The sequence below is a fragment of the Megalops cyprinoides genome, chromosome 20, assembly GCF_013368585.1.
Source record: "Megalops cyprinoides isolate fMegCyp1 chromosome 20, fMegCyp1.pri, whole genome shotgun sequence".
Taxonomy (NCBI): Eukaryota; Metazoa; Chordata; class Actinopteri; order Elopiformes; family Megalopidae; genus Megalops; species Megalops cyprinoides.
The window spans coordinates 20,119,670-20,132,361 of record NC_050602.1 but is presented as its reverse complement, the minus strand read 5'-3'; the positions used below and the strand labels follow the sequence as shown (position 1 = coordinate 20,132,361).

At 46.8% G+C, this 12,692-nt stretch overlaps 1 protein-coding gene across 1 annotated transcript; it reads left to right on the top strand.

The window, feature by feature from the left end:
* The first annotated feature begins 9,020 nt into the window (after positions 1–9,020).
* Positions 9,021–10,069, top strand: LOC118795747 (guanine nucleotide-binding protein G(I)/G(S)/G(O) subunit gamma-7-like). The gene is made up of 2 exons (XM_036554453.1): positions 9,021–9,135; positions 9,722–10,069. Exons 1-2 carry the CDS (start codon positions 9,055–9,057, stop codon positions 9,845–9,847), a joined length of 207 nt encoding a protein of 68 aa, XP_036410346.1. The 5' UTR covers positions 9,021–9,054; the 3' UTR covers positions 9,848–10,069.
* The last annotated feature ends 2,623 nt before the right edge of the window (positions 10,070–12,692 follow it).

Below are 12,692 nucleotides of genomic sequence, written 5' to 3'. Positions count from 1 at the left end.
TCGGCAGGTCGTTTGTGACATAGAAGTTAAGCTCAGGAATTAGACACAGATACAGGCTGATTTCTGATCTCTACACACAGGATTATTATTATTTGTTTTGATTATTAAAGATCCTCACCTTTCCCATGTTTCAAATAAAATCAGCTTTTAATAGTTGAATAAATGAAGTTGAGGGGAGAAAACCATGTCGGTACCAAATAATGGAAGTACTGACTTTAAGTGAGGTGGATTTTCCAGGTCATGAGGCCATAGTTCACCACACATCATTCATTGTCTCGCATGGGATTGCCTGTGAAGTTTTATTTTATGAAGCCGTTTAGCTCCATTTATGAAATGATGGAAAAAATGTTGTTATATTTTTCTCCAGAACAGTTAGTATACATGTATCACCTCTGATTTATTGAAACTCAACAAACCACACATCTGCATGTATATTTTATCTCATGTTCATAAATCCCACTTGATCTTAAATTTTGGCTACGGGTGCATGGCTGGAGATTAACACTAGTGAATGCCTCTTCACTGCCAAAGTTGGTAAGACCAGCCCATACAAAATCCACTTGTACATGCAGCAACATCACCATTGAATGCAAAGCCTTGGGGAAAAAACATAAAACCAGAATTTCTAGATGTTAGATTTTATCCATTTATACAGCCGGATATTTACTGAGGCAGTCGTGGTTTAAGTACCTTGCCCAAGGGTACAACAGCAGTGCCCCAGCAGGGAATCGAACCGGCAACCTTTAGGTTATGAGTCCTGCTCCTTACCACTATGCTACACTGTCTTGAGGGCTGAGGTGATGACAGGGCTGACACCACGCCCGCTGCCCTCGTGCGTCACAACCACCCACCACACCATCCTCCTCGTGTCGTCCTGTGAGCCCAGAGAGGTCAGACAAGCCTCAAACCACACAGCTAGAGCTCGTATCTCAATGCCACGTCACGCTACCTCAACAACCGCCTCGATCCTGTAACCATCTCTGGTTTCTCCTCTGGAAGGGATCTGTCCAGTCAGGTGTGCACCCGCTGCATGTCTGTGGCTGTTACCGATGGATTAGCTTGCAGCTTCTTAGTAAGTTCTCAAGAATTGCTGATTTTTTTTTTTTGGTCAGATCATGGGTTAGGGATTAGACACGGAAGCTCCGTCTGCACCTGACCACTGAGTAATGAACAGTGATGAGTGCAGCAGCACAGCACTTGAGTGGAGCATGTTCAGAGTGCAGAGATGAATGTGTGGTAAGTCACGTGACTCACGTCAGGATGTGCCACTTCCTCTTCTACTTCCTCCAATGGCCATGTATGGTCATAGTCTTCGCCCGGAGCATGGAGTTGAATGAATGTGGTTAGACACAACCCTCCCCCCTTCTCTTTCTTGCTCTCTCTCTCTCTCTCTCTCTCTCTCTCTGCAATTTCATGTAGCAACCTTCCTGCAATATACAGTGCATGCTAATCATGGTGGAGCTAAACAAATTCAAAGTTAATAATAATAACACAGGTAAATGGTTATGAGTTTCTACATATACATGTAAATGTACATTTATACATGTACATATGCATATACGTTGTACCTATCAGTAATGGTTCATGCAGCTTCCCACATGAGTTAGGTGTCTGTTGCAGACGGAAGTCATCCATATATCCATATATGGCCCTGCAGGCGCCATCTGCAATAAAAGCCTGTTCAGAGGGGGCAGGGCCGAAGTCTTATCTTATGTCACTGTGACCCACAGTCAGGGAGGAAGTGCTCCTCACCGTTCCTCTGTTGCCCATCTCCAGAGCCATCTTGCTGTTTTTTTTTTTTTTAGGTTACTGGCCATTTTCACAGCTGATAAGGAAATGGTTCCACGTGTCCGTTGTTTGTCCGTTGTACATCAGCAGACCTGTGCAGGACATTATTGGAGCACCAGAGCATGATTTTTTTCCTTGGGCTACAATCTCCTGAGTTTTAATTACTATTAAATGTGTCGGTCGGGTTCCGGTTTATGGCAGTTTTTAATTGGATCAATGTTTAGGCAGTTATGAAAATTCAAAGAAAATATTCTGAAAGTATGTTCCTATACATTTGAATGACTCTTCCGGGACAGTATGTACCTGGTGTTAAGTGTGCTTTTTTTTTTTTGCAATCCCTTTTTTACAATTTGGTTTTTTAAATTTCTTCTCCAGTATTAAATACTGGCACCCTGCAGAGCTCATAGATGTGGCGTGATTGCATTGCTTGCTTGCTTAGCTGACTCGTGTCTTGGGTGGCTTACAGATTTTATGATCTGTAGGTAGAGTTGGGCGTTTTAACAAAGCAATCCAGGTTAAGTACTTTCAAGTGTAAAACAGGGGCATTACGTGTAGAATTTGAGCCTCTGACTTGTTGGCCACAGGTTAATCTCCTTATCCAGCATGCCAGGCTGCTGCCCTGAAATGCTTTGACCTGTTATAAGCAGCACGCGCTAACCAATCAGGCTAACGGCTTGTGCAAACAATGGACTTGAAAGATTTATACTGTCAGTCTGCAGTGGGATCCACTCTACAGTGGGATGTGATTGGATGAGCATGTGGGGGCAGGCTTTAATGATAGCAGTAGGTTAGTTTGACGTGTCCTCAGAAAAGCGGGAACCCAGATCTGGAAAGGCAGAATTCTGACTGCTGGTTCTTTGTCTCCCTTGAACTATTCTCATCCTCTCTTCTCCTCCTCACTCCCTGTCTTCCTCCCTCCCCTCTCCTCCTTGCCTCTGCTTTCCCCCGTCTCCTCCTCTGTCCGCTTCACTCGCTCCACCTCTCCTTCTCTGTGGAGGTGCAGTCAGGTCTGAAGGGGGTGGTGGCCTAGTTCTCAGCAACGGAAGTTTGAGTGGGTTCTGTTTTACCCTCACAGAGAAGTAGTGTGTGTGTGTGTGTGTGTGTGTGTGTGTGTGTGTGTGTGTGTGTGTGTGTGTGTGTGTGTTTGTGTGTGTTTGTGTGTGTGCGTGCGTGCGTGTGTGTGGTGTGTGTGTGCACGTGCGTGCATGTGTTTGTGTGCGTGTGCCTGTGCGTGTGCGTGTGCGTGTGCGTGTGCGTGTGTGTGTGTGTGTGTGTGTGTGTGTGTGTGCATGTGTGCATGTGTGCGTGTGCGCATGTGTGCCTGTGCATGTGCGCGTGTGTGTGTGCCATTGCGTGTGTGTTCATGGGGGAATCTGGGGGTGTGTTGGTGTGGACAGGATATTCTGTTACCCACATGCTCCTGCTTTGCCATCTCCTTTTACCAACAGTTTGGGCATTTCTGTTTCCTCTCCTTCCCATTTCCATGGAATCTCCTGCCCTTTCAGGGAGAGCTTAGAGAGACACAGCATGAGTAATTACCCCTTGATATTTTTCTGGGGAATATGCATCACTGCCTCATGCATTATATGTTTTATTTTTTCATTTAATGTTTTTAATTATCACATGTAAATTAGAAAGTTTCCCCACTGATAAGGAAGCATGCTTTTTCCTTCTTTGCAGGCATATGTGAATGCAATGAATGTAAAATTCACTTCTTATCATTGATGCAATGTCTTTGTTTATGTTTCAATTAGACCTTCTTCACTCATGCTGTCTGTGGAATGATCTTGTGTATCAGGAGTGGGTGCTTAGCAGGCCTTGTTGATACGGTGCCAGTGTGTGTTTCTTCTCAGAATGGTGATCTTTTCAGCTTTTTTTTAGTTCATGTTTCAAGGAGTCACATTGTTCTTCTCTCTGTGTACCGGGACAGCGAGTCCTTGCCAATTAGTTACTTGGGTGGGACTGAAGCCAAATATTTTTTCTTTGGAATATAACTTGCATCCACTGGTTGTCGTCTTTCGCTCTGTTCTGTTCTCTGCCAGTCTTTGATCTGTTTCATAACTCTCTCCTGTCTCCAGTCTCTGCCGTTTCCCAATCTGTTCCCCTGTCTGGGCGGGAGTGTAGCATAGTGGTTAAGGAGCAGGACTTGTAACCAAAAGGTTGCCAGTTCAAGTCCCCGCTGGGGCACTGCTGCTGTACCCTTGGGCGAGGGCAACCCTCAATTGCCTCAGTAAATATCCAGTGGATAACATTGTTTAAAAAAAAAAAAACATGTAACTGTTGTAAGCCACTCTGGATAAGAGCATCTGCAAATGCCAATAATGTAATGTAATCTGCTCTGTAGATTCACTGAATTTTTCTGTCTGGCTTGACGTTTCTTTTTCTGGGGTGCAGCGAAGATTCCGAATCAGAGGTTGAAACTGCTCCAGTCAGCGGCAGCTGGGGGAGCTTTTTGCTCCCTCTGAAGAGTTGCCCGCAGCTGGGCTGAAGCAAGCAGGCTGAGAGCCTCTCCCAGCAGTGCAGGAATGAAAGTATTTCTTATGGGGGAGGAAGAGTGCTCTGTGGTCATTCTGGAAGTGAGCAAAGCAGAGCCAGGCCTGATGTGAAATGAGAAATGACCTCCTCTCTGTGTTTGCCCGAACGCAGAGGCAGAGGTTTTTACCGGGCAGTGCACCCAGGGTCCAGATACTTAAATATGGCCTGGAATGTTCTCTGGCATCTCCCCTTGCGACGACTGTGACCCACGCAGCCCCCCCCTCCCCATACACACACAGTGGCGATAGAGCTGGCTGTCTCTAAATGGGATTTTTCCCTTTGGCCTTTGGACGCCAGTCAACAAGCCCACAGCATGAAGTCATGGCTCTGTTTAACACGTGTACAAAAATATTTATGAATGTCTGCAATGACAGGTGTTGCTTGTCGCAGAGCAGTTAACAGCAGCTTACCAGAAATTGTTCATTATGTTGAAAATGAATGAATATATAGTATTCAGAGCACCACTTTATATTTATAAATGCTTCATCTTGTCCGTGCCATTTTGGAAGCACAGTTCAGTTTTCCTCAATGAAGTGGCTCTGTTGGGAGGAATAGGATGGTGCAGCCTAAGGCCCTGACTCTAATAATGCAATGAAGTTAAGTCATTTTACAGAGCAGTTTTATTTATCGGTGTTAGACACCCTGAGCAGGCCGTGGTCCCTGTTTATTTACATGCGTCTGCATGTGTGTTGTGAGCGGTGGACAATCACGACAACACGGGCTGGTTTGATTGGCGTATTGAAAGGGAAAGGGAGTTCAGCCAGGGCGAACCATCTTTATGCACGCACACACACAAGCAGACACACACAACGCCATGCACATGCTAATTTTCTCTCAAATCAGAACTGTTTCCAGTTTAGTATGCACATTCACATAAAATGGTTTTTGCATACATTGCCAAAGCAAAGTGTGATTTGCACTTAAAAGGCAAATATATACATTGAAACCAATAACCATATACATATAAACAGCATAACCTCTAATAATGACAACAGTAATTTTCATTTAATAATCGTAGTTGTGGAAAAAAATGTTTAGAATTTGTCTCTCTCTCTTTCTCTCTATTTAGCCACCTCTCACGCTTTTCCTGTCACTGTCACCATTGTTAGAACTCCAGGCATTTGTGGTGATGTCATCCACACACGCGCCAGTCACATGATGTCATCTGACTGGAACAGGACCCCCCCCCCCCCCAACAAACCCCTTCTGGAATCCATTTCCGACAGCAGAATAGCTTCCAGGAAGGTCGGTTCAATGAACTTTAGCCTAATGCTGCGAGGAGAGAGAGTGAGAGAGAGGGAGTTAGAGGGAAAGACAGAGACAGGGGTGCAGAGGGAGACTGTTTGACAGTTGGAACTGTCCCCGTTACGCTTCCCGTTCCCCATGCCCTGCCAGAGGCATGCTTTCCTTTTATGGTGAGAAATAGAAACAAAGAGAGGGAAAAGGGAAAAGGGTAAAAAAAAAAAGAAGCCTCTGGTTAGCGAAGGGATTCAGCTGGGGGGGAGCGTTGGGTTCGACCTTTGAACTGTAGGAGAGACAAGTGAAAAATGCAACGGGATGATGTCCTTTGGGACAAAACGAGAGGCGGCCACTAGGGGCGCTGTCCCTGGGACGACCCGAGCTTTGTGGCGTCCCCAGAACCGTTGGAAAAGCCCCTGCTGCAGGAAGCTGACTAAAAGGCTGGCTGAACTGGCTTCCTGTTGCTCCCCGGTGATTGCGCTTTTGCGCACTTAGCTTTCCAAGGAAGGGTTTGATGTGATTTGATTCCTTGTTAAATTTGTCTAACATTTTAATCAGCCGCTTAGTCATCTGGAGTGAGACACCCCAGCGTGTGTTTTATTTCTGTAATTGAAGAACTTGGAAACGAAATATTTTTAGCAGGGGAAACTGTAGCCCTGATTGGTAAACCTGCCATGAATCAGCTCCTGTACCCATGAAGCACAGCAAACACACTGGGATTATTCCTTGGCTTTTTGCAGTATGCAGTGTGATAATGTGTTACTTTAACAACTAATCCGGATGTTCATAACCAAGAGCCAAATTGCAACCAAGACCATCAAGTGCGCTATAATATCTCAGAAAAAAGTGTATGAAAAATGTATGAATTTCAGCATGTACTACTGACTGTTGCGGGCAGCACAATTGCATAGTGCCTTAGGGAACCAGTTACTAAATGTGGCATTGCTATAGCACCTTTGAGCAAGGTACATGACCCAAAATCTGTAACATGAAAATTGTACACTATATAAGTCCTCCTGGGTAGGGATATTTGCTAAGCATATCGGTGATCATGATTATGATGTTGGAGTTGCCTTCGCAGCATGCTGTGTGTTGTCTGCCCCTCCCCCCTCCTGAGTTTCACTTCCTTTGACACGCTCATGTGACAGGAAAGTAAGAGGTCTGCTGTCACAAGAGCCCTTTTGTGCATCAGAGTGACTTAGCCAGTACTGCAGAGGAACACCTGACTCAGACATCTGATGTGTTCACTGTCTGGTTGGCCATCTGTCTGTCTGAATGCCAAGGGGAGTTTTTTTTTTTTTTTTTTTTTTTCCACCCCTCAATCGGCTTCCTGGGTGGGGCTTTGATAAAGATTCGGCTGCATCAACGGTTAACGTGTAAAAAAAAAAAAAAATCTAAGCTATTTGAGTAGGCCAAGATAAGGACATCTGCTCAGCAAATGAATGATGTAAATAAAGGCAGGAAGTCAGTGTGACACCAGATTAGGAAGGATGTCATCACCTTGGCTCCAGGTGTCTGAGTCGCAGGAGATGAAGGGGGGGGGGGGGCTGTTTTTGTTTTTAATACGCCCCGTGCCTGGCACCCAGACGTCCCGTTTTGAAGAATGCAGAAAGCCGCCTTCTGAGGCTCTTTAGACGGAAGAGAGCGATGGGGGAAGAGGCGAGGGGATCGGTGGCCTGCATTTTTCACATGATTCTCATTCTCCCTTTGAGAGGTTGGTTCCACCTGCGTGCACGTCTCTCTCCGTCTCTGAAGCAAAACCTCACCTCACCTCAGCAGATGCGAAATACATACAATGCATAATAATTTCTGATATTCCTTTCAGGCACATAGTGTGCTGCAGAAAATGTAGGTAGTACGTAATAGATAGCAGACGGAGAAAGTTCTTCACCAGATGATTAACTCCAAACATGCCACTATGGGGAGACGTGGGGTGGGGCGTGGCCAGGGATGAGGGGATCGTTTCTGAGCCACTGTGGCTGCACCCCAAAACGCCCACACACCCATATCTATGTCATCCGTCATCCCTCACCCACGCGGCTGGGTAAACACGGGATGGGCGCTGGTTCAGTCACGGCCTGGTGCCGCTGCTTGTCCCGGTGTCCGGGCCGGCGTCACTCTGGAGTAAACTGAGGGGGGGGGGGACTCTGTGCCTCACCCAAGCGGCAGGACTGGGTCACCATTTTACCCTCTGTATGAATGGTCCCTCTTTACAGGAAAATGGCAGATTTTCCTCAGAAGCGTCGACCTTCGGGACGGGGCTGATTGTTGACATTCCGCCTCACGTGCCTCGCGCTGTTTGCACGCTGCAGTCGTCTGCGGCGGGTGTTTGTTTTTTTGCAAGAGCGGAATGTAAAGCTTGCGGCTGAGCTGACGCGCAGCGCGCCGCGGTCTGACCTGCGGTACGCTGTCCACGGTTCAGCTGCAGTCTTATCTGTTTTCGTGACGCCCTTCGCCCCTTCGCAGAACGGCTGAAAGTAAAGTGATACGGGCAGCGAGCGTGCGCCGTTTCCTCCTCCTCGGAGCGGTCCTGTCGTAAACATTACCTTACATTACTGTCACTAAACAGATGCGCTTATTTGCAGCAAGTTACACAGGGTACAGTTTTACATGTTGTCCGTTTATACAGCTGGATATTTACTGAGGCAATTCCAGGTTAAGTACTTTACCCACGGGTGCAACAGCAGTGCCCCAGCAGGGAATCAAACTGCCAACCTTTCAGTTACGAGCCTTGCTCCTTAACACTACACCACACTGCTGCTCCCGAGTGTTTTCCAGTACACACCCGCACACACACATGTGCACCACCTCAACTGCCCTGTGAAATTCCCTGAAATTCCCCCCCGCAGGAGGAAGCAGCCTGCAGCCGTTGGTTTGGGTGTGTGGGGGGGGGGGGGGGGGACACGGTAACTTTGAGCTCCAAACCCCGCTGGGGGGCAGAGCTGGAAGAGCAGGGAGAAGCCCTCGTGTGACTCACATGCTGCACAGACAGACGCACAGAGAAAACCACAAGCTCCACACATGCATCACTGACCAACGCACAGTGAAAACCACAAATTCCATGCATCTGTGACAAAGACACCAGCGCTTCCTCCTTCCCGACAGCTTTAACACGGACGTAACGGCACCATGCAGCTCGCAATCCCTGTCCCTGACCTGCTGGTAACGTGGCCAGTACCTCACAGGTTGGAAGGCTAGTGTGTCTTGCTTGGTACTTGGATCAGCTCACGACTGAAAATGCAGTCGGAAAGTGAGTTGCCCGGCTCATGGGCCAGCAAGCCAGGTTGTGGAACCACAATACTGAAACATGGGGTGAAGTGCCTGCTCAGTTTCGCATGTCACCTCTGACCTTGGTCTAAACTTTCTTCCTCTCTCTGTTTCTCCCCCTCCCTCCATCTCCCTCTCCTCCCTCCTTCTCCTTGCCACTGTCTGCCTTTCTGTCCGCAGCGTTTTTTTTTTTCGTTCGCCTGGTCTGTGAGCCGATGGCACAGAATGTCCACGCCTAACAACACCGCCCAGGCCCGGAAGCTGGTGGAGCAGCTGAGGATCGAGGCGGGGATCGACCGCATCAAGGTACGCGCCCAAAACGCCCAGCCCCGGGGACACGCCTCGCACGGAAGGTGCACACCTTCGTCTCGGCACAACTTCCACGAACTGTGAAGGTCTGCTGTCCCTGCCCTGTGTGCAGAACACAGTGACGCATACACGCACATGCATGCTCGCACACACACGCTACATTGTTCTTTTGCAGTTCATGCTTGAGATACAGACTTTGCACAGCTATGAACCTGGTCTGGAGCTCCCATACCATCTTTTGCGCTGGCTGTCACTCCCAGCAGAAGCTTCAAAACCCAAATATCTGGAGTGTCTTCTCTCTCTGTGTCTCCTTCTCTTTCTTCCCTTTGTGTCTACTCTCTGTGTATCTTTTTTTCTTGCCATCGATGCAACTCCTCCTTACTTTACCTGTCTGCCTCTGCTTTCTGATGTTTCTTTTTTTGTCATCTCTCACTTTCTCTGAGTCGATTCTTCTTCTGCCTCCCCCCCTTCCCCTCTTTCTCCTCCTCTCTGTCCCTTTCTCCTTTCTTCCCCTCCCTCTCTATAACACTCTCTCCTGTCTTTCCATCTTCTTCTCTCTCTCTCTCTCTCTCTCCACTCTCAGGTTTCCAAGGCAGCAGCTGACCTCATGAGCTTCTGTGAGCACCATGCTCGCAGTGACCCCCTGCTGATGGGGGTTCCCACCTCTGAGAATCCTTTCAAAGACAAAAAACCCTGCATAATTCTATAGCTCACCCCCAAATGCCCCAACACCCAGCCCATCCGCGCTGTCGCCAAGCAACAGACAATGGGTACAATCATCTGAACACCTGGAATTTGACCTGAGACATCCATTGAACACTGGGAAGACCCAACACTTTGCTGAGAAGTTATGAGATGTGTGTCCATCAATGTGTATGATTATATGCATCTGTATTTACATGTATGCATATATTCATACTTACAATATATATGGGGAAATTTGCATTTGGAGATGTTTGATGGTGATACAGACCATGAGCCTGTAGTATGGTATTTTTACATCAGAGAAGTATGGTCCTGTAGTATGCTATAATCAGACTGGGGGCATATGCACCTATAGTATGGTATACTTAGAGTAGGATATTAGAAGAGTAGGTGCCTGTAGTATGGTAAACTTATATTCGGACAGTATTGGGCTAAAATATGGTATTGAGATTAGGAGAGTATATGTCTGTAGTATGGTATACTCATAGTTGGAGAGTAGTGAGCCGTAGTATGGTAATCTGAGTATGGGAGTTGAGGAAAGCAGGATTAGGGTTGGTAATGATGTGGCATTGTCTGTCTAGCTGGCTAGACTATGCTTTCTGATCCTTAGTAGTAGTTAGTTTTTTTTTTTTAAGTTTCAGAAGTGACGACTTTCATCTGTGGGGTTTTTTTTTTGCCAAAACCATCTCCTGCTCCTGCTCCTTTTCTTTTTAAAAACTTCTCTCCAAAGAGCCAAACAAAAAAAATACTGTATATGTTGAAAGATAACAAATACATGCAAATTTCAATCCAAATCTTTCAGCAAATGTTCCAAAGTTTTTGTTTCGTAGTCGTGCCTTTTTATTTTGCATTTTACATTTCTATCTTGCTGTAGCTCCATTTTGCAAAAGCCTGTAAGATAAGGGGAACATGTGGAGAGTGCACACGAGAACATTAGAGATACCAGCAGTATCTTTGTATTACATGCTCCTCCGTCCCACATAGCAGTGTTCTAGCACACATGCGTGTCCTCAGAAGCACTTCACTGACAGGGTGTAAGCCACTGGGTTCAGATGTCCCAAAGAACTCTGTGCCGGAGCACACCGCGTTCTGTCTCAGCAAAAGGATTTTTTGGTGTACTCTCTTCTGTCTTCAGTGAGGTTACCACTCAGTATATAACAGGGGGCAGCAGGTTTCAGATTAGCAGGCATAAAAAGTAGGGTCACATGATTAGCGTGGATGCACAGCAGGGTCACATGACACAGATGTCTCATCACAGCTGCCTCAGCCCAAAATAAGTGTTGGTTTTTTAATGCCAGTATCTTCAGGTTGCTTTTACCCTTTCATTTTTCTCTTTTTCATACATGGTTAAATGTACTTCCTTTTATCAATTTAAAAAAATAAGAAGTATTAAGTGAATAAAGAATCTGATTGACAGGATTGGTAATCCTGGTAATTGCCGGCTGGTAGTGTGTTCTATATGAAGACTCGGATTTGATAGCGATTGTTGTAGGATGCCATCATGGGAGGATGGGAGGGATACCGTAGTTACTGGGCTGTTACGGGCAGTTATAGAGTGTAGGTTTATTGACGTGTTTCCGGATAATGTCTGGTACATTTTGTTTTTATTCAGTGTTGTAGAAAGTGTGTTCCAGAAGCCGGAACATTACCTCATTCACATTACACACACACACACACACACACACACATAAATAGTTTTAATAGCCCTCCATATCCAGAACCACTTGTGACGTTTTTTTAATTATCCATTTACACTGTGGATATTCAAGTACCCTGCTCAGGGCTACAGCAACAGTGTCCTTTCCTGGTCTCAACCCTGCAATGCCACTTCCACAAGCATTGATCACACTGCTGCCCAGTGTGTTGGCTTTGCTGAATAGCCTTGTGTTCAGTAACCATTTTAATGAGGGGTGGAGGACTAAAGATAGCTTACCGTAAGAAGGAAGCAGTATTCATAAGAATTAAGGCTGGAGAGAGATGTAGAACACTGTCTCTTTACGGGACATATAAAATTGTCAGGCCTTTGTTGTGGAGAAAGTATGACGGCAGCATGAAAATGTCTGTCACCTCTGTGCTGCAACGTGATTGGTCACTCGCAGGCCACATGAGTGACACCCAGGGTCAGTGCACACACTTGATGCACTGTGCTGTGGATCGGTGGTCATGAGTTTGTGTGTGTGTGTGTGTGTGTGTGTGTGTGTGTGTGTGTGTGTGTGCAGAGGCTGAATAGGAACAGCTGTGACTAATAGTGCGCTGGCAGATTACCACGTGCTGTTATAATGGCCATCAACTGAATACTACAATTGTGTTATAAGTAGCACAGAGGCGTGGCGAGCCAGCCTGCAGCTGACTAGAGAGAGGAGTGGACAGAAAGGGCCGTTTCACCGCGCTCAGCCCCGCCCACAGAAAGCAGAGTATGAGCCCTCCCCCCTTTGTGACGGGAGTATGACACGCCTCAGGGTACTCTGAGTCAGGGATCGAAAAGAAAAGCAACTCAAAAAGAACGGAATGCAACGGTTTGCATGTACAGACTCCCTTTCAAACGGTACTTTTATACTGACTAAAAGAGTCAAGCCTCATGGAATCTTAGGAATGGAGGTTTCGGGTCAGGTGGAGAGGAGTCGAGAGTATGGATGTGGTGATGCGGGGGGTAGGAGGGTGCAGCATTAAGTGTGGGTGTGTGGGGGTGTGTGTGTGTGTGCGTGTGTGCGTGCACGTGCACGTGTGTGTGTGCGCGTGTGTGCGTGTGCGTGTGTGTGTGTGTGTGTGCGTGCACGTGCACGTGTGTGTGTGTGTGTGTGTGTGCTTGTGTGACTGTGGCATGAGAAACTGACACAATATGGATTGGA